Source organism: Peromyscus leucopus, chromosome 1 (assembly GCF_004664715.2).
Source record: "Peromyscus leucopus breed LL Stock chromosome 1, UCI_PerLeu_2.1, whole genome shotgun sequence".
Classification (NCBI taxonomy): Eukaryota; Metazoa; Chordata; class Mammalia; order Rodentia; family Cricetidae; genus Peromyscus; species Peromyscus leucopus.
In genome coordinates this window covers 49,655,258-49,678,344 of record NC_051063.1, presented here as the reverse complement: position 1 = coordinate 49,678,344, position 23,087 = coordinate 49,655,258, and the positions used below count along the sequence as shown (strand labels likewise).

Here is a 23,087-nt window from a genome sequence, read left to right as displayed (position 1 = left end):
AGCCTGTCCTGGATCTCACTCTGTAGACCAGGCTGGCCTTGAACTCACAGAGATCCGCCTGGCTCTGCCTCCCAAGTGCTGGGATTAAAGGTGTGCGCCACCACCACCTAACTCTGTATTTGACATCTATTAACTGTTTATTTTGTAGCCTATACAAAGTTTCTTTCTAACCGCCCACAATTAGAAGTGCTTTCAAAGAAGAATACCAGTGTGTTCTTAGTGAGAGGATACCAATGTGACCCCACAATTAGTTGGTATGAGGTGACTGCCCTGGAAGTGAGGGTTGGGTGAGAATTTTCAAGCTTTCATGGTATCGGACAAGTAGTGGTGGAAAAGAACAAGGCTTCTGAAGACTTGACTTTGATGCATTGCGCTCCGTTCCAGTCGTTCTCTAGAGAGGGACAGCGCCAGGGACGGCAGTGCGGAAGAATATGCCACCTGTGGGCAGTTGGAGGAATAGCCATTTAGAGCCAAAGCATCTTCAGCGGGACACACACACACACACACACACACACACACACACTTGAGGAGCTTACAACAGTTCAGCATAGAAGTAAGAGGATGTAGTGCTTGTCCTAAACAAGAACAAAATCATCACTGAAGTTGGTGGAGTCGGGCATTTGAGTGGGCAAAGCATCCAGTAGCCTAAAATATTGGTTAGTCAGAGAAAAGGATGGGAACGGAAGCAGCCAGTAACTGCTTTCTGTTCTGTCTTCACCATCACTCATCAGTGCTTTAGGACTCTGGAACATTCTTCCTTGTCTTCCTTCATATGCTCAAAATGGCATTGCCTCCATACTGACTCCATCCTGTCCAAGTGTTCTTATCTTAATATTTTGTTGTCTCATTTCATTCAGTTGTTTTTTCTTTAGTTTGGGATAACAAGAACAGAGTAACATTTTAAATCCCAAAAATGTCTCTGAAACAGACCAACAGTTAATCTAATACCAAAAACCTGGGAAAATATGGTACTCTGTAACAGAAAGAGAATGAACAGAAATTACATAGACACTAGACAGAAGAAAGAGGTATGGGATGAGATAATGGAACGACTCGCCTCAGAAAAGCTCACCTTGTCTAACTGAAGAAGGACATTCCAAATATGGAGGCAGCTTAGGTAAGCAAAGGCTTGTGGTTCTCCTCAAGCAACAAAATTCAATCAGAAGGTAATAGAGCCCTAAATGAAACTGTGAGTGTGTGATATCTGCCCTTGCTAGCTGGGGGTTGTTAGTTGTCTTCTTTGAAACTAAGTATTTTCATCAATAAAATATTCTCATTTGCTGACTAAATATTAAATAAAGTCATTATCAAGAAATCCATGGGGCATGAAAAAAAAAGGGGGAAATACAAAGTTATATTTATGTGCAATAAGATCAAAATCAGAGATAGGTTCAAAAAACTTTAGAACTTAGAAAAAAGAAGGAAACTTCCTAGAGTTGAGGACTGTTTCATAGAGAAAATAACATTTAGAACAATCCTCGAAAAAACTACCAGGAAGTGTGGGTGAGAGGGCAGGAAGGAAACAAAGAGCTGAAGTGTATGCCATTTTTCTAAAGCAAGCAGACCATCCTGCCTGGGATTTACAGGGAAGGAATGGAGAATGGGGAGCTGAACGCTGGTTGTGTGTGGTAGTCAATACCATCTGAAATAAAGCAGTCCAAGTCCTGACCTGTGGTCAGCGCTCACTGATTGTAGGAACATCAGATACAAGTTACTTCCTGTTCATCTCTCTGCTGGTCAGACCTCTCAGTGAACAACAACAAAACGGTTGATTCCCACTGCTGGCAATGCAAGGAGAAACCACTGCAGGTTCTTAAAACTGGAGAGGAATTCCAGAGTTTACCAAGGACAGCAGGCTGGAGGCTGGTCTAGAAAAGAAAGAGGACAAAGGCAGGAAGACAAGGAAAGAAATTGTGAGGCCCAGACTCAGGAAGGAACAGAGAGGAAGAAGAGTCAGCTTTATTCCCTCCTCTTCCAGTGAAGTTGGTAGCATCAAGTCAACAACTACACACACAGAGTGGGCAAATCAGGAGCAATACTGAGAGTTCACCTGAGCATTCACAAGTACAATGGAGAATCAAGACTGCTGAAGTGCAAACAAGGTACGTAGGTGAGGTATAAGGAGCTTCCTGAAGACCAGCTGGATGACTCAGTGGGTGAAGGTGCTTGCCACCAAAACGTGTCGCCTGAGTCCAGCCCCTAGAACCCACATGCTGGAAAGGAGAGAACTGACTCCCTCAAATAGTTCTCTGACCTCCACGTGCACACGGTCACACACACACACACACACACACACACACACACACACACACTATGTAAAGAATATTAGATTGTGTTTTAAAAACCAAGAAGAGACTTCCTAAAGCAGTCCTTTGTGACCAGCAGTATAGTAGGCTTGTTCTGGTTCCGCAGAGAGCAACTGCTCTTCTGAAGTTCAGGGGAAGGTTGACTCCCAAGTACACGAGATCCTGGAATTAATGGGCTCCAGCTTCTTTCGGAGGGTGGGCCCCCTGCCAGGGCTGATTAGCCCAGCTGGCCTGTCCACTGTTCCTGTTTTATTGCTTCCTTTCTCATTAAGGAAGGTGTTGGTTTGGATAACCATAAACAACATGTCTGCTGCAACAATGCTACCATCTCTTGCACAGCCAGCGCCTGAAGCCAGGTCCTCAGGAGTCTTTTCCAAGATGTAGGTTACAGCTTTAGAGGCGGGATATCAAAGAACTAGAGGAAAAGGAAGATCAGGGTTGGAAAATGTGCCCCATAAATGGTTATGTCCCTATTTTATTTTTTAAAAAATCAAGACTCTTTTCCCAATGTGTGCTCCTTTTCCTCTCTCCCCCACCTTACACACACACCTCTTCTACTCTACCCCTGACTCAGTGTACCCATATAAAGACACCAAACATTTTAACTCAGTCTCATTTCTGAAATGTAAGAGAATGGAACTGGAAATATAAAATATTTCCAGAATAAAAGAAGAATAAAAACGTATACTTCTAGTAGATGGGAAAGTGAGCAGCTGATGGCCACTGAACGGGCTTTTCTTTGGGTGCCTCAAAGCTTCTTGACCACATGGGCCCCAGGGCTGCTTTTGGGAACAAAAGAGTCAGGAGGGAGCTAGGCAGCCAGCCTCCTCCTAAGCTCACTCAGGTAACATCAACCCCCCTCCCCCCAGTATATCCTGAGAATAACCTTCATTGGCACATCATTTCTCACCAGGAGCCCTTTCACTTTCCAAAGTCCTCGCCTTTTCTCTTTCCAGCACAGGGAGAATCATATTTACTCAGAAAACCACAGTTTTGAACTATAGCCCTTGGTTTCTTAGAGTTTCATTTTCTGGGAGAATTTTGCAGCTGGTTCCATCTGCTTTTTCTGCTTGATTTTTTCCCTTTTTGTTTGTTTGGTTTTTCTCCTCTTTAGTCCAAGCTAATTTTCTCCCCAGGCTCAACCAGCACCCAACATCAGCATCCATACCACCACCACACTTCACCATGCTGGCCTTCTCTGTTCTTGGAAGAGTTCCAGTTCATCAAATTTCCCACCATGTCCTCAACAGAAAAGGCATAGAAAACATTTGCTCATTCGTGTTGACTCCGTAAACTTTCAACATCAGTGCTTTGAGGAATTTCTCCCTGGTCAGATAACTGCTTTAGTTTATATCCAAGTTTTACTTCACTGTGCAGTTTTTGTTCACGTGGGTAAAAGGATGCTTGTGCTAACTATACTCCATATAGATGTATAGATATTAGTTATGCTTATGTATATTATCCATGTGTATTTTAAATCCTAAACTTCCATTTCCTAGTGTTTAACATATATCTGGCATATTACCTGTTAACCCAAGTTATTTATCAGAGGGAAGAGCAATCAGTGTGGATATTAAACTCTTCAAACACAAATTCAGGTAACTTGAACAAGGAGAGAAATTCTGAAAATATTTGGGTTTAAGTGCTTACTATACATCAGGAACTGTTTTTAAGTTCTTTTACAAATGTCAGTTAGCTAAAGCATAAATACACTGAGGTAGGTATTCTATTCTACACTAGAATGCAAAGAAGTAGTCTTAAATATTCAAGGTCACACAATCAATATACAATAAGGCCATGATTGAAATGCAGGACTCTATCTCCAGAGTCCATGCCTATAACAACCACTGAATACTACCTCACCAATCATAATGCTGCAGGAAGAGCTAGCTGAGGCTGAACCCAGGGCTTCATGCAAGCTGGGCATGTGATTTGTACCCTCAGCTCTGAGAGCAAAAATTAAAGATTTTCTTTTCATTCTTCCTACATTCAGAAGAGAATTCAGATTAACTTTTGTCTTTTGTATGAGTGGACTATGTAGGATCCTGTATACATAGCTTTTATAATTTCAAACATTTTCTGGAGTCATAGCTTCATTTACAAGAGGTAGGTTTTGAACTCTTTGAAATAAAATCATCTCATACAAATTACCCCTCCCAAGTTCAGCATACCACTTTCAACTCCAAGTGTTGACAGCAAACTTGCTCACAATAGCTGGACATGACAATCTCCTTATTTTCAAGGTCAGAACATTATTCTTCATAAAGTTCTTGGAGATTCACATCATATTGGATGATAGTTTGCCTTTAAGTCTTGTGAGTTTGTTGAGTTTCATATATAAGTCACATGTTGCAAGAGTCAGGATTTCTAGTTTCCTCTCAGAAATCAAGACTTGCTACACCAAAGCTTAGAAAATAAATGAGCAGTGTTCTTGCTTAGGGCTTTTGTGTTCTTACAGGTTTTCACTGTGTGTCTCTGTTTTTCCTAGTCTCTAGATGTGTATTTTCAAGCAGCACGTGGCTTCTTAAGTCTGACAGCTTCAAGAGTGGGGTTTACCATAAGCCGGTACAAGGGAGGGCTGGTATTGCATCAGCCCCTAGGTGTGACTCGAGCCCTATTTTCAGTGAAGCCCAAGCTCTGTGCCAGGTACTCTGATAGGAAGTCAACATTGGTAAGACTAAAGGGTGTGGTAGAGAGATGACTGAGCAATTAAGACCAAGTACTACTCATGGACCAGAGGACTCAAGTTCAGTTCCCAGAAGCCACATTGAAGAGCTCACTACTGCCTGTAACTAACTCCAGGAAGATCAAAGGCCAGAGGCAACCACAGGCATCTGTACCCACATGCACATAGACAGACAGACAGACAGACAGACACACACACACACACACACACACACACACACACAATTTTAAAGTAATAATAAATATTAAAAAGAAAAGATGACTTGGTGTCCTGCCCTCAAACAGGTCATAGTTCAAGGCTTCCTGGAAGCATCATGAATAGTTTAGAATCCCACTGCCAATAGGAATTGTAGGCATATCTGGACTAGATCTCAGAATTCATGCATCACCTTAAAGGGCTCCTGTAAATCAATGTTCACCCACTGGGTCCACATCCCTTTCCACTAGCTCAGGATTATCCTGTCACTGGCCTCATGTTATTTATTCTTTGTTAAACAGCTGGGACCCTTAGTACAATCCTGTCAGGTATTATTCCATCTATATATAAGGACATTGAAGCTCAAAGTGGTCATAGAAATAACAGAACCTTTAATTTGTATATCGTGTTACAGGTTTCACAATCCTTTTAAGACATGTGTATGACCTCATAGCAGCTACAGTGACCTGACATAAGTCAGATCAGACCCCTCTCCTGCTTAAATCCCTCCAGGAGCCTCTGTCACACTCAGAATAAAAGCACCCTCCTTTCTTCTCTGACCTCGTAGGTTCAATCTTTCATCTTTGTATGTACTGTACTCCAGATGGCCTTCCTTTTGTGTTACAAGCAATGGTCCTGTTTTCACCCTACATCCTTTGTCTGTGCTGTTTCTTTGGAAGCATCAATGACCTGGCTTCCTCTTCACCAACTCTCAATACCGCCTTGCAGAGGGCTCTTCACTGACAGCTGTCTAAAGCACCCTTCCCGACAAGCTCCTCCCTAGCATTTTATTGTCTTGTTTTCTTCTTGACTCTTATTCGTCTTCTTTGTTTGTTTACTAATTGTTACTTTCCTCACATGACAACAGTATAAAGCAGTGGCAGTATACCTGCCCCTAGAAGTCTACTTAGCATTTAGCAGGTGGTTAATAAATGTTTGTTGAAGTGATAAATAAAAACATTTGATAATGCCTCAATGCTTTTTTAATGGAAATCTTTAACTCTTTCTACCTACTTTTAAAATATGCTCCCTAAGTGATTTAACCCACTTCTGTAGTTTATTATATAATTTTAATTATTCCCTACCAATCCAGATCTTTGTTTCTGAGATGATACTCTCAATGGTGTTTCTAACCTTTATTTGTGCCCCACAACCTGTTTAATTGTAACTTCCATAATCAAACACTTGCTTTAAAAAAACAGTTCTTTCAGAGTTTTGTACAGTGTGTTTTAATCATGTTCACCCTCCTCCAACTCTCGCAAATCCACCCAACTTTCCTGCTCACCCAGCTTAGTGTCCTTTATTTTAAACCCATCAGACCAATCTGTGCTACTCACATATTCTGGGTGTGTGTTCTTCCATGCAACACTGTCAACATGACCAAGGGCGACACTCATAGAGAAAGTTGTCTCTCCCTTTCCTAAAAGCCAGTAGCTCCACACATGGGGTAAAATTTTGTGCCTCACTTCCATTTCCTTGCTGAGATTTTCTGAGCTGGGCTTGCATAGGTTTTGTACAGACTGTTGCAACCACTGTCAGTTCATATGTATAGCTGCTCTGTTGTATCTAAAAGACACTGATTCCTTGTAGTCATCTACCACATCTGGCTCTTATACTCTTTCCTCTACACTCTTCCACAGACATCCCCAAGCCTTGGTGAAGGGGAGATATAATGGATGCTCCTTTTAGGGCTGAACATTCTACAGTCTCTTATTCCTTGTATCTTTTGTGGGTCTCTGTTTTAATCACCATCTATGCAAATAGAAGCTTCTCAGATAAGGGTTGAGAGATGCATTAGTCTATAGTATAATAATATTATGTGGAATCAGTTTAGTGCTGTGTTCATTTATCAGCAAAATAGTAAGAACCTCTTCCCTGGGGCCTGTAATTTGTCTAACTGTAGGTTCTTGGCCAGATGTTGGTGCCAGGTATGGGGTTTCATCTTGTGATGCAATTAGATAGTGGTTGGTTATTCCCCTGATGTTCATGCCACTTTTACACTAGTTAGTGTGTCTTTCTAGACCAGTTTTATTATAACTCATGGGATTCAGCAGGTTATAATCAAAGACAATCTTAACCTCTGACTGTTAAGGGCCAAAGAGGCCCTTAACATCCGCATTATAAAATACTAATACATTTTAATATATTATTTTCAGAAGATATTTAGAGTTGATCTATTCCAAGCCCATACCTTCAAATATTAATGAAGTTCAAGATAATGATTTCCAAAAGTCAAAGCTAGCTTGTGATACATATCAGAAGTCTCAGGGTACATTCTTCTTACATTATGATTTTTTTGTATGTTTAGATACTACCTCTCCTTTTGCTAATGATTTATATATAAATATATGTTTATAAAATATTTAGACATGGAAAAATAATACCCATGTCATAACATTCACCCTTTTAAAATATGAAAGTCAGTGGGTTCTAGTATATTCATAAAATTTTTAAATCATTGCCATTTTAATTTTAATACATATCCAAGACTCACAAAGAAATCTCATACTCATTAGTAAGTCACTCTCTCTTGTCCCTCACCTTAAACTTCCTCCTCTTTTTCGACCTTGTGAAACTACTAATCAACTTTGCACCTCTATGGACTTTCTAGAACATATTCCAGCTGTTTTAAATATGTGGATTTATATAAATTCATATAATACATGACCTTTTATGTTAGGTTTCTTTCACTTAGCATAATGTTTTCAGAGCTCATCTGTGCTTTAGTTTTATCATTTTGTTTGACTTACCCAAACCCTCTTTCTCTAGTATCCTTGCTAAAATATCTGTCTCTGGGAACAAAGTTAAATTATAAACATCCTGGAAGCTAAAGGTTAAAAAAAAGCATAAATACATTCTTCAGCTTTAATTAATTATAAAGGAAGCAAAAAATTTATTGCATGCACAGATATAGTGTTTTAAGGAATTATATATAAATATAGTTTTCAACTTCACTATGTGATTCTTCTTTTAATCAGTTAAAGTATATCTCTTGTTTTCTTATTTTTGATTTCTAATTCCATTTGGATAGGACATTCTGAGCAGTGTTAAGAAGAGTGAAAGAATTACTTTGCAATAAACAAGATGTAGGCCCTGATGACTCTTTTCTTTCCATGTACAAAGATGGTTAGGAGAGTGTCGTCTTATCTGGACCAATAGAAATTGAATCTTTGCTTTGTGCTTGCTAAGCATATGACCTATATAACCTTTGACAACATGCCAATGTGGCCTCCACCACTAATTCTCATTCTTCCATTCTTGGCTAGAATTCTTATTTCTATCTAATTTATATTTTGCAATTTTGTTTCTGAAAAACTCAGTAACTTTGCCAATATCAATTTTAAGTGAGTTATAAAACAATGCAAATCTCTCCTAAATGGGAATGGAACAGTTGTAGGAAGCTATACCTAGGAAGAAATATAATCACTTGCTGATGCCTACCTATGAGTTTGGTCACATGCATAGATATGTATCTCATATTAAATATTTGTTTATATATATATATTCATATAAATACATCTACATATATTCTTTCTGGGAGCCCTAAGGTACAAAGAGCTAAATTATATTATGTTCTACCTCAACTTACATAATCAGTTCACAAAAGGTCCTATTTCTGTTTTGTCTGTTTTCTTCCTTTGTGTCTTCATTATATGTTTGACATATCCTTTAAAAAAAAATGTGTCTTTGTTCTTTATTGTGTATTAACAAATGGTTATATAAATAGTGTCATACCACTTATCTTATTGTTACTTTCTTTTTTTAACTTACCACTGAAGCTTTAAAGTATATTTGTGTTTCTGAACTTATGTTGAATATTTTGCTCCAAATGCTGCATAGTATTTCATATTATGCATTGAATACATTTAATATTTCAGTCTTCTAACTATGGACACCTGCCACTGATGGTGACATCGTGAAATCTTTGCACTCTTTTCTAGAAACCTGAAGAATAATGGCTAGTGAACATGTCTAGGAGAGGAATTAGAGGGTGTCTAAATGCACTATTTTCTCTATCAACCTCCCTTGTGTATCCCAGAATCCTCCAGCCTTTCTTCACACCCTAACCGTTGTAGCAGCAGCCAGAGCTTGGTGCTAGTGTAATGCAGCAGGAACTTGCTTCTCATTTCTTCTCTGGGGCTTCTCTGGACAGGGGCAACAAACATTTGGGGGATATGCTCAGCTCTCAGAGCCATCTATGAAACAAGAGGAGGAGCAACTTCATTAGGCTACTCCTGACCATCAGGAGACAGAAACCACAAGACAAATACTTCCCATTGTGTTACTTTGGGGACAGTTGAACAGTTTTGAGGTTTGCATAAGCTTTGACCAAAATCTCTGTGAGGTGGAGTACAGGTTACCAGCATTGGTTGCCAGTTTGAAAGCACAGCCTCCTATTGTCAGTTCTTTGTTTCAGTCCTAGAGGTCACCATTCCTGCCAGGGGTTATTATTTCCTCCAAAGAACTAGCTATAGACAAGCCTGCAACTCAGACTGTACTTTCAGAAGCTACTAGTATTACCCAATACAACAACTGCCTAATTGCTTTCCAGGGTATCTGCACCCTGATCTGAATAGTTTGGCCAACCTCCAACTTGTAGAACAGAGACTGGGTAATTTCAAAACTTCAGAGGGACACATTTTAACAAGGCTTTGCCTCTGCTTGGAAGGCATGCAGCTGTAGTTTCCTGTGCAGATCTGACCCATGGGTCATGGTCTTTTCTTTTTATACTTACTTCAGTTATCTTCAAAATATGGTTGCAATATACATGGCATGCTCATTATATACTTCCCCAGAACATTTTCCTCTCCCTCTCATGGATCACGACTTCTGATACATAGACAGTGTGCTTTACTGTAGAAGTGTGGAAATATAGCCCTGAAAAGCATTGCTTCTCGGTACCCGTTACTATGAAAACATGATGGGCTTCATCCTTTCCAGTGAAGGATGTTGTATCCCTAAAGTCATCTTAAACTCTAGAATATGCATTTGTTCTATCACACCGTCGCTTGGGTTTATTTAAGGAGAATAATGAACATGTGTGAACACTAAGACTTTTGTATGCATGTTGCAACTCACTCTGCCTTCCGGGTGGTCTGCTCCAGGGCCAGCCTTTTAGTTAGTACAGTTGACCACCTCTTTTGCTCTTTGCATGGTCTTCCTGTAAAAGGAAAGTAACAGATACACATCTTCATGAAACAAAGCACCAATCATGACCACTTGGGATCAGGGAATAAGAGACACTTCCTTTAGGGAGTGACAGTACTTCTCGTTTGGGAACAGCTTTTACAATGTCATCTGTCCTCTTCTGTTTTGGTTTTGTAAACAGGTGGTCAATACATACACTCCAGGAAAGAAAATTTGGCTCGAAGGCGTGGTGACCACCTCAGCTGGAGGCACAAACAATCTGTCAGATTCCTATGCTGCAGGATTCTTGTAAGTAATTCACATTTCCACTCCCAGGAACTTTCAGGGAAAGACAGTGAAGCTATAACACACTCACTACCCATCGCAAGGCACAGCTGATTTCCAATGGGAAAGTTCATCATCTGTTCATTTGTGGATGTATGTAACCACTTTACAAACAGTAACTAGTCACTTCTCCAGCTGCTAACATTCTGTCGAACATACATGTCAGAGCACTGATGACCTCTTGAGTAAGACCATTGTTCACATCACCCAGTCAGCACCGTACATTCTCCCTTCTGCATTTTACTGTGGTTCTGGGAGTTAGGTCCCCCTGACGAGGGGACTAGTGTGAGTCATAACTGCATTGCAAAGAGAAATTCTGCTGCAGTAGGTCTTTGAAGTATACTGGGTCCACCCGGTGCCAAGGACTGCCTGAAATGCTTTGATACTTTGTCAACCAATGAGATGGATGTGAAAGAGAAGCTAGTGTTGTCCTCACATGACAACCAACAAAGCTGAAAGGCAGAGCCGAAGTAAGTTAGCCAAGGGAGCTCATTTAGCTGGTGGCAGAGATCAGACTCAAACTCAGATGGCCTGCTCCAGAATCCAGCCTTTTCACCACTACAAAAGAACCACCTCTCTTTCTGCCTCCCACGGCCTTTCTATAAAAGAAAAGTGGTGGGCTTGCAAAGGAATTAAGAATTTCCCTGAATGGGATTATCAGGAAGGGTTTCACGGGAAAGGTGGCAGTTGTGTGGGACGGGGAAAGAGTGTCTGGTTTTCAGAGGTGAGTGGGGGAACTGACAGCCAGCTCCCTCAGGCTGAAGAAACATCCCTGGAGGGCATAGCAGAGGGCCAGTGCCTACTGTGAGGAAAGCCTTGTTTCAGCAGGGATGGAGTGAAGGCTGAGACTATGATGAGGCTTTACACCAGTTCATGGAGGGTCTTAAAAACCATATAAAGGAAATGAGGCCTTCTTCTGGGCTATACCAAGCCCCTGAAGATTTCAAAAAGAGAGATAACCTGACGAGCATTTTAAAATTTAGACCTTGTCAATGTTATGCAATAGGATCTTGGAAGGGATAAGAAAATAAACTCGAAGGCTACTGTAGTTGCCTGGAGAATAACTTGAGTCAGAAGCCTACAGTTCTGCTCGGCTTGCCAGTGTCGTGCAGCCAGGACAAACCCCTCTGAATCAGAGACTAACCAAATGATTGTTTTCCTGGTCCACCATGGTCCTTTGGCCCCGGCTTTCTGGCTAAGCAAGGCCTGAACTGGAGTTTTGCTTCAGCTGTGCTTCGCTCCTAACAGCTGTTCCTAATTAGACAGATGCGATTCCCTTCCATTGAGACAGCTTCTTATACATTTGTGAAGAACAGATCAGGCTGGCCAAGCAGATGGCATTTTCAGATGGAATCATGCCAAATGTACATGAAGACAACTGCTCGGTGTAATTCATGGTGTTACTCTGGGGCATCCATGTTTGTAACCTCAGTATCTAACGTTGTGTTTCACAGAGATGTCCAATAAACATGGTTGAAATGAATGAAATGGAGTGAATCCGAATTTAATGCAGTCCTGCTAAGAGCCTTCTTTCATAATTTACTCCCCACTAGTTTGATATGAATCCTGTTGCAAGGGGGAAAAGCCAGGTTGGCAGTCAGTACTAAGGGGACCCCTTGGAATCAGCTCAGGAATGGCTTTTTCTCAGCTGTTGCCAAATGATTTTGCTTTGAGGTCCAGCAAGCAGCCCAACTCTACTGAATGTTTTCCTGAACACTCTTCCCTTTAAGGAGAATGGTGTGAAATGAAAAGTACCACAGACCTTCATGGAGGCAGCTGAAACAACAGAGACCTCCCTTGGCATGAGCACCAGCCAGACAGCCATAGAGCTCTCCATGGACTTTGCAGATGGACATAATTGTTGATATTTGGGATGTAGTTCAAATTATCAGTGCTTAGTTGACAGATATCAGATGAATCTAGTTCCTTCTGCTCCTGGTCTTCTGTCTTACTTCCTTGTCATCCATACCATCTGAGCTCCACAGGCAGCACATAGCAATGTGATGTGTTCTTGAAGGGATGTCAGTTGCTTCCTAGACAAATGATATAGCATTCTAAGAAGGTTCAAGCAGCTAGCAAGCATGTGAAAAGGTGGCCTTTTCCCAGGACCTTTTCAGTATATCACCTAACTATGTAGTTGCTAGGGCATGTGCAAATGCGTGCGTGCATGAATCAGAATTCTCTGCTAATGAAGACTCAAAGATAGTGCAACCCTGACAGCCTTGAAATTCTTTGTAATACTGCAAATTCGTCTTGATAGGATGCTGTGTCTCCAGCATCTAGCAGCATGCAATAATATATAGTAGGTGCTCAAGAAACACCCATGAATAGATACTGAACAAGTAAGCAATGGGATCATTGTACATACACAAAACACCAAGAGACTGTCCTGTGTTGCTGTACAGATGGTGCTGATGGAGGGGCTCATGCATATATGATTATGCATTTATTCAGATTTTATTTCTTCTAGAAAGTGAGACTCCATATTTGCTTTCCTAGATAAATATTAAATATAGACCATGATGTATTTGTACTTTTGAACATGGCAAGAGCTCTGCTTTAGGAGACGTTCCCCCAGAGTCTGATGGTGTTACAGCCCCAGTCCAGGGCTTCCTTTGAGACGCCATCTGCTACTGAGCCTCAGGACCAGAGCAAGAGCTGAGCCTATCATGCTGGCTTCACAGACTTGCCAAACTAATGAAAAGAATAAAGGCAAGTAGCTTTGCCATGGGATGTTCCCAAAGTCCTTCAGCTCTCTGGGTCACAGTGTCCCAGTGTGACAAAATGAACACGACAAAGCTTCTGCTGTGCTGTACACACACACTTTCCTTTACTTCAGACTCTTAGTTTTGTGCTTTGCTTTGCTTTGGGATTTGGTTTTATAACTCTAATTGTCAGTAAATGTGTTCATTTTTATGAGAATAAAATAAAATTGTAAATGTAAAAAAAAAAGATTTGAAAATGTGAACATTATTTATTCATAATATAAGAATTAGAAATGCTCTTTATTCCAGCAAGGAAAAAACTTAATTCTAGAAGTCATGGGTTTGTAGCCCCATATGGTTTCAGATTCGGGAAATCATAACTATGTGTAATTTTTCCCATGTGCTGAATGGTGATTTCCAAAGTTCCTAAAATCTAATTTTATCCAGATAAATGTCAACCTAAACAGTGCTGTGTACCTACAACATGCCAGGAACTGTGTTGGGTGTTCTGAGCCTAAGTTCAAATGCTGTATGATTGAGGACCTATAGCTAATGGGGCGTGGTAGAGAGATGGGGGAATGCTCACCGTCACCATGCTGGTGGAGGGCATAAATAAAAAGAGCTCTGTGAAGGTAGAAGGTGATACTGCTGACTGGGATGCCAGAGTTTAGAAAAGAACACTTGCTTTGGAGATTAATATGGTAAGAAATTGACCAAATGGAAAAAAAAAAATGAGTTAGAGGAGGTTAGGTAGGAAACGCTAAGGCAAAGTTAAAACATGTGAGGACGAGGGTCAGTACAAGAAAGCATGCTATAGTGGCTGCTCAAAAGTGGTTTTGTGCAACTTAGACCTGTGGAGAATGAAGTCGGAGGGAAGAGCAAAGATGAGGTGGTATTTCAGCAGTGGCAATACAGAGAGAGAAAACAGTCAATGCCTAAATGGATGAATGAATTGAATGTGTCAGTAACAAAGGCAGAGTCAGCAGGGAGTTTGGGAAGAACCTAGAAGGCAGGCTTTTTAAAAGAGTAGCATGTTGTATAATCTAGGCACTTTGCATACTCAGGGATAAGTGCATGGTCAATGCAGGTTTCCTACTGTAACACATATGAGAAGAGATAACAGGCTTTAATCTCTGCATAGTGTATTGTGGTGTTGAGGAAAAACAGTATTACATTGACGGGACAGTGATATATGAGGGAACCAAATGACAAGGCTGTTTTTGCAGAGGTCATAGGCCTATGTAGGTTAGCATCCTATGATGTGTGTGCACTATTACAGAGTGAGGAGGCTGAGGATACAAGCAAGGTGCACTGTGAAATCCTGTGGTTGCATGTTTGTGGCCAGGGAGGATGCATTAGGCTTTTAAATGGTCACAGTATTCATTTGTTAGTATTCTAGAAATAAAATATGACACAAGCTGTGATAACTTTATGACTACGAACAATTCATTTCATTCCCCCAGACTTCAGCTTCTTTTCCTGTAAAATAAAGAGATTAGATCTGAGAATCTTTGAGATTTCTTACATCTTCATGTTCAGCACCTAAAGTGATTTTTTCTTTTAAAGCAACAAATAAATTTGGTGGTGCTTGCAGGGGATGGGGGGAGGTAGAGTTTATTTGTGTGTTGTAGCTAATGTTCAGTTCTTGTAAAATGCCATTTTAAATGTGCTGATGTGGCTTTTTTTCTTTTTCTTTTTAGATGGTTAAACACTTTAGGAATGCTGGCTAATCAGGGTATTGATGTTGTGATACGACACTCATTTTTTGACCATGGATATAACCATCTAGTGGACCAGAATTTTAACCCATTACCAGTAAGTACGCTGGATAAAGATTCCCAATTCATTTCCATATCATTTGGTTCTTTTAATCATGCCTTTTTCCATACTAGGAGAATGTTTCTCTTTCTGCTATTGGCAATCTCTTTCATAAATCAGACAGAGCATTCTTGTCTTTGGTTTCATGAACCATTCCATGGGCTTTGGCTTCACTCCCCTATCACACACACCTACACAGACATACACACATACATATATTTATATGTGTATAATATATAAATTTGTTACTATTACTTTAGCAGACTTTGTGCAATTGAGATTCCACATCTCCTTGTGGCCTGTTTGAACTCTGCCTGAGAGTGGATTTTTCCAGATTGTTTTCTTTTAATGCTAATAGGAGACATTAGTTAACGTCAGATGCAGCATGTTGAAAGCAGATGGGGGTTCACTAAGATCAGATAAAATAGGAGCCCATCTCTTAAGGCTAAAGTGCACTTGGAGTTAGATGTTGATCCCTAAGTGATGATGAAGAGATTTTCCCCAAGGCAGGATTCTGAGTTACCTGCTGCATAATCATCAGAGAATTCTTAGCCCAGAAAAGCTGTTTTTTGCTTTGTTTTCTTTTCTTTTTAGAAATATCACACAGATGATTATTTTATGTGGGACTCATATGGTATCATGTCACTACATGGTCCTGATGGAAAGTCAGACTCCTCTCCCCATCCCTGTGATTGCCCTTAGAGATGTTCTATCGGCTTTATTTGACAAGGTCACTGAGGATGAGACAGGGAAAGGGGAACATAATGGCGTCCTTAGACCCAGATCCTGTGCCTTCAATTACTGTTGCCCTGAGGGTCCTGGGAATAAACCCAGCTTGGAACAGTTCCTGCCATTTGCTACCCTTTACCTATTTCTACCCCACTGCTTCTTACCTTCCAAACCCCAAGTCAAGAGGCCTTCAAGCCCAGAACAAGAAATATTATGGCCCACAGGAGTACCACTCCCAAGTCTCAAAATTGAAACCAGTTGACACAATTGTTTTTACACACGGAACAAGAATACGACTCAAAGTATGTATGTGAGACTGAGGTATGAAAGATGGGGAAAGAGTTTTCTACTTAGAACCATAGAGATTTATTTTGTTTTCATATTTCTGTGCAGATAAGCCAAAACAATTAGAAAACTACATTCATGGCATAAATACTAAACAAACATAGAGCACATCTTCTATTTGGCATATAATTAAACATTTTTGAGTAGCAGGAGTTGGGGAAGACACAACAATGACTAAGTAAATAATAGAATATGATAAGGGTTCCTAGATGCATGTACAGGAGGGGCTTTTCTGAGCATAGGACATAGAAGTGAAGAGACAACTGGTGGTCAGAAGGCAGGTCTGCAGACTTCACACAACTTTCTAAGCAGAGCAGAGGCTGACACAAACATTTCACTACAGGAACTAACTTGGCATGTCTGCAAAGCACAGGACCATGAGTGCCTGAGACATGGAAGGAAGGGAAAGACTCAATAGAAACTAAGTAGGCAGAAGTCAGATTGCTCAGGCGATGGAACTTTTATCACAGTACTAAGAAAAATCACTGAAGAGCTTTAACCAGGAAGACACCATCAGTCTAACATAATGCTTCAAATACCATTTTCAGCAATGCGAATAATCTTTACTGATTCACAGATGCAGGGTGTTCTTTGATTTGGTGTATCAACAAAACTCTACTCCTCCTTTTTTCCTTCTCTCCTTCCTTCATTCAAACTTCATTCATTCATCTTCATCATGTCCTATTTGCTTATTGATAGTTCCTGGCAGTGGATCTTTGTGGTAAACCAAAATGACAAAGTCCCTGTGCAGTGTGGTGAGAAATGGAAAATAAACATATAAGATAATTGTAGTTTATCACAACTGCTCTAAACAAAATCTACTGAGGTAAATATGACTTTATTAATTTTCCTGAAAAAAATAAAAAGCTGAAGTCCTAGGAATAAGTGAATGCCTAAGGTCAGAGAAGTCACAGTAGCTGGGTCTCCCTGGTTTTTCTAGCTCTAAATCCTATTTTCTGTTTACTGTGCCACTGGAGAGAAAGATGGGTGTTAGAAGGCTAGACAGGCCTCATTTCCAGGGTTGGACCATCTGAGTATCTGATCACATTGCTGTGTAAGTGCCCAGGACCATGGCCATGTATACAATAAAGACACAAACCTTTATTCTCCACAAATAAGAGTAACTGCGGGTTCAAAAAAAAGCATTGCATAGTAGTCCTCAGTTCATACCCAGTGGCCCCAGAGCTCGCATAAGCCTTAAAGATGCTAAAACAAGTTCCATGGACGCCGCACAAAGCCCCACGTGAGCTGGGCTGCTGCGTTTCTGGAAGCATCAAGCTCTAATAAAGAAATCATCCGTAAAAGCACTTAAAAAGGTAGCCAGCTTTCCTTTTTATCTTTCCTTGTGGTAAAAATTCTGCACCTTATAAGTAGGAAACTTGGCAGCTGGGAAAGTGTGTCCTAAGTCTCCCCTGGAAAGAATTTACAAAGCCAGACCAGGGCATGATCTGAGAGACACTGCTGGCTGGCCTCTAAGGTGGGTGACAGAGCTAGACCTGAGGATCACATTGGTTGCCATGTCAGAGAGCTGTGGAACTGATAACTAACATTGCCAATAAAAGCTTATGGATTTTACATTGTGGTTACATCTCCAGGAGAGTTTGTTAAGAGATTAGAGGATTAATGAACTGCACTTTACTTTGTCTCCCAGAAAAATAAGTATTTTTCCCTTCCCATTCCTTCAAACCCAGCTTAGTATATTTCAGGAAAGAATCCTATTAGCAAATTCTTTTCTGTTTCTGCTGGTGCGCTTGAGTAAATCCAGAAACTGTGAGCCCTGTGCCTCAGGGCTCCTCGGGCTGTGTCCCATACCACCCCTCCCTTCCTAGTTAGCTTTGCCGCATTCCAACTCAGCTCTCGCAGGGCCGTTCCTAAAGCACCAGTCAAAGGTAAGAGACAATACTGAGACAAGATGACACATTAAGAGTGGTTTCTAGGAGCTAGGGTGAGGGGAAAATGGTACAGAAGGTTTTTAGGGTGGAAACGGTTCTGGATGATACTAAATAGTGGGTGCTTTATATGTTGATCCTAAACCACGGGAGAGACACCATAGTTAAATCCTGCTGCACAAGGTAGACTTTCTGTGTCCCTGGTGGAAGCAGCACTCTGATGAAAGATACTGGTAATGGAGGAGACCTAGCATGTATGAGGACAGGAGGCATGGGGGCATCTCTGTACCATCCAATCAGTTTTCCACTGGACCTGAAGACTTCTCTTTTACAAAAGAATTCTAAGAATAGATAAGACAGATGAAGAAGGGAAGAGGGGAAGGGAGAGAATGATCCCCCTGCATCCCCCTGTTCTGCTCAGGAAATAACTTTTCAGCTACATTCCTTGTTTCCTCGGTGGTTTTTTTGCTAGAAAAGCGGCACCCTCCTCCTGAGAAAAGGAGCACATTTTAGTTCAGCCAAGCATTGTCATTCACGCCCACCCTTCCCCGATGGTTCTGCCACTGGGAAAGAGGGGACATGTGAGTCTCCACAGCTAGGCAATCAGTCGTGGGTTCCCTTGGGAGTAGACGATGTTTGTGCAGAAGAGATCTGCACATTCAGTGGACAGAGTCCAGACCCCACCAATCCTGGGCACTTCTCCTAGGAGAGGAATTTGGAATTCAGCTTGTCACTTTTTTTTTTTCCCAGAGTGTGATTTACAAAGCTTTCAGGAAAAGGAATGGGGACTTAGCAATCTGCATCCTCCTAACTCCCACGCTAGGGCAGCAAAAGGAGTCTTCACACAGATGTAATTTAAAACAAACAAACAAACAAAAAACACTGAGCTCTGAGCTCACCATTGTGTGGATATACAGATAAGACATGGTCCTCCGTCTGCAGAGCCAATAACCCACTGTGTGTTTGTAAGATCAGAGGTCAGTCCTGATTAGGACGACTACAAAGAGCTAGATCGTGCTGTCTTAACATGTCTACTCTGGGCATAGGGGTGTAGCTGTGGGCTGTCGGCACTCATTTTTGCTTACTGTTCTTGATGAGTAGCAACAAATATTCAACATCCCTGTGCATATCCGTTGAACACTCTCTATGTACATTGTTCTGGATACAATCATCAATCATGGATTAGAGCACAACTCAGTAGTCTATAGTGAAATTAAACCTATGGTTGCAATCACTTTAGCAACATATTCTAAGTCAAACCATTGCTGTTCAGCTCTTATTTAGCTTTTGGAAAGAAGCTCTGCCTTTTATTATTGCCTGTCTGGATTACTTGGTTAGCCTATCTATCACAAAATTGTAGGACAAGTTGTTAAATAATCCTGTCTTTTTCCCCCATTCCTCTAAAGGGACCATCCCCTTAGAGATGATACCCCTTATACACGACATAGCTGAGATATGCAAACAGGATCAACTTAATGCACCCTTTTTCTGGAGGAACATCAAATTACAAACCCATTTATCCCAGTGTAGCTGGATTGACTGAGACTTGAACCATCCAAACAAGAGGTATCACAAGGAGCCACAGAGCCTAGAACTGTGACAAGATTTGTGGTTCCTAGCTCTACCATCAATTATGTATGTGTGTTTGAGTTCTGGTTTCCCAATGATTGAGCCGAATTGAAGATAAAACTGCCTCCCCCTTATATTTCCAAATTCCTGTCAGTATACTTGAAAAAATAATTTAAAGCATAATATTTTGATTTTGCATTTACATATAAGTAAAGAAAATTATTAGATAGGACTATATCTCAGGGCAAGAAAATTACAGGCACTTGTTTTTCTTCTTTGTAAACCTTTTGTTTGTAAAGTTACTACTATCAATAATATTTTTTTAATCTGAAAAGGGATATCTTTATTTTAAAAGGCTATGAATGAATTAAGTCCTTTAAATAGCCAAGTAAATAGAAATCTTAGCTTTACGTGTGTTCCATTCATTCTTGTGGATTTATTACAGTCATCATCATGCTGGATGCTGGGCTGAGCCCTGTAGACAGCATCTGCCCTCCAGGAGCTAACACCACAGATACAGACAGATGGTAAAGACGTTAATAGGGACTATGGCAAAAAGCATTTTAAGGAATAGGAAAGAACAAAAAAGGCAGTCTGGTGAAGGCATGCAAGGGCCATCTCGGAAGGCCTTCTGGGAGAGACAATGTCTAGGTGGATTCTCACTAAGTGACAAGTTAGATGTAAGGAGGCAAGTTTGGGTGGGTTTATCTAAACATGGGCAGTAACATATACAAAGACACAGAAACACTTGTGTTCCGTTGAGTCATGGTAGATGAAGTATGAGTAATTATCTCAGAAAATTTTTCTCATTGCTATCCCATGGCCACACAGGGTGTGTGAAAATTGAAGAATTCAAATCTGCAAACCTGGGGGTGGTATGGCAGGGGAGATACAAACCCAGACAATCTAGCCTGTGACCTGACTCTTAGTGTAACCTTTCTTCTCTTTCTTTTCTTTCCCGTGGGATCCATCAGGAACATGAAAGAAGCAAAACGTACCTGTTTAGGGGTAGCTGTGATGTGAAATCCAATCCTGTCATTAGGGGCCTCCACAAAGACTTTTCCGTGCACAGCCTCCTTTGTGAAAGGCTGCTGCTGAGAGAAGGGCAGCCTTGGCTGTGGGATCAATCACTGGGACTCCGGCTGCCCTCATCAATGGCCAGAGCACCGGGCTGCATGCCCATGAACATGACTCGCTTCTTTCTCCTCTGAGTTCTAAGCCCTGGCTGTTGAGATCAGAGCCTGCACTCTGCACCATCTGACAGGGCAGGCAGCACTTGACCCTAATGCTTGTGCGTCCAGGCTCCTCTGATTATTTTACTGACCGTTCTCATCTCTTGTCTGTTTATCAACCTGAGCAGTATGCACATTCTGTCAGTAACATGCACTAGTAGTTGTGACAGCTCACCCCTTTGGGAAGTAGAAACAGCTCTGGGCCCGGCATTAGATGGAGCTCAAAATGCAACACAGTAGTTTTCTAGTCATGTGAGCCTTTATTTCCTCTGTGAACGTGGGTGATAACTGCAGAAGTTGGAGAGCAGGAAGTGTTTGAATTTGCTTCATAAAACTACTGACTTTGAGATTAGACTGACCAGCTTTTCCAGTTACCCCCTATATGGACTTGAAATTACTAGAAAACTCCAGTGACCATCAGTTACCGACCCTGTGAGAATAGCATCTATCTCAGAGGGTTACAAAGGGTTGGATGAGTCAGTGAATTTGTATCTTTCACCCATCATAAATAAGCAATGGTTATTAAGTGCTTTTTGTTGTTTACGAAGCTACGTTGTAAGATATAAAATTGCAAATCACAATAGTTATTAACAATAATATGAATGTAACTGTGGTGAGAATCTTTAAACATTTGTATAGATACATGGAAATAGATTCAAGTAATGATGATTAAAATACGAAATTTATTTTTTAAAATTAAATTGCCAGAAAATTAAAAGCACAGAAGGGGAAGCTGTGATTCCTGAATTTTAGAGGAAGTGACTGCAAATAGCTGAAGGCAAATTAAACATTACATTTTCTTTCTCTCCAGAGAAGAGGTGGCCAAATTCCCTGTGGAAGCGATTAAGGGCCTGACAGGTCTGCATTGCCGTGTTTATAAATGGCCCAATAAGCCCTGGAAACCGTGGTATGTCCCATCACAGGGCTAATGACAGCGCATTATGTGAATCACTGAGTAGCAACAATTGAAAATCTCACTCTGCCATCAGCCATTTATATTGTTCCCAGATTAGAATACTGAGGGATCACAGCTACTGCAAATTTTGTAAACCTAAATAAATCAGAGAGAAGAAGCAATCTCAGCATTGCTGTGGCTGAGCTCAGGGGCGTGCTGTGCCACCCTGGAAGCAACCTGTAGATGAAGATGAACACAGTCGGCTCAGGGGTGAGAAGAGCCAGGCCCAAGCTGCTCAGCTTTCCCAAACCATGAAAAATCACTTAGAATAATCAGTCCAGAAAGAGAGAGGAACAAATAATGAAAGAAGTAAAAGGAGGGAAAAGGGAAAGGCCCTTTGGTGGTTGGAAGGCTATTTTGGTGAGTGTCACAATGAGATGAACTTAAGCTTATTTCATCGAAGAAATATTTGTAGGCAGATAGGTAGTGATTCTGGGAACCAACAAAAAAAAATCTGATTACTGACTGCTAGGACCAAAAATAATATGTCTTTTTCTTAACTCCATTTTTATGTTTTAGAAGCTATTCATTTGAAGTGGAAATGCTTTATAGAAATAGAACAACCCTGGAGTCAGCATTCAGCAAACACACACATGCATGCACACACACGCGCGCGCGCACACACACACAGACACACACACACACACACACACACACACAGGTGTGCGCATGCATATACACATGCACAAACACTCATGTACACATGTACATACATGCATGCACATACATAAAATATTAGGACAGAAATGGAAATATTAGAAAGAAATGGGAGTAAAGACATGGAAATAAAACAAGTAAACAATTCTCCTTTAAATTATTTAAGTATACCCCACAATTTATCAATTTTCGGAACTTGATAAATCATTAAATACTTCCATCACTAACTTTGAACTGTTAGCAATGTCTTATTTCATCTCAGATTTGGTTTTAAGCATGGCAAGGACTGAGCAAAATATACTGTTTTCACTTATTCTGGACATTGGAATAAATAAAATGGAAGATGTGGAGGATATGGATATGGAGTCAGTTTAAGAAGTAACTTCCACATGCTGCTTCCTATGCAACATATCCTGTCCTGTATGTGACTCTTCCTAATCAGAAGAGCCCTCAATGTCACGACCTCCACAACCAAAGCCTGTGACAGATCAACACAACATACACTCAGCAGGGAAAGCTACACAGAGCA

At 40.8% G+C, this 23,087-nt stretch overlaps 1 protein-coding gene across 1 annotated transcript in view; it reads left to right on the top strand.

Moving 5' to 3' along the window:
- Hpse2 (heparanase 2 (inactive)) overlaps window positions 1-23,087 on the top strand; it is a 225,117-nt gene that overhangs the window by 87,267 nt on the left and 114,763 nt on the right. Inside the window, exons 6-7 of the mRNA XM_028888799.2 lie at window positions 10,517-10,623; window positions 15,065-15,179. Of these exons, the coding sequence (XP_028744632.1) occupies window positions 10,517-10,623; window positions 15,065-15,179 (222 nt within the window). The remainder of the gene's footprint in view (window positions 1-10,516; window positions 10,624-15,064; window positions 15,180-23,087) is intronic.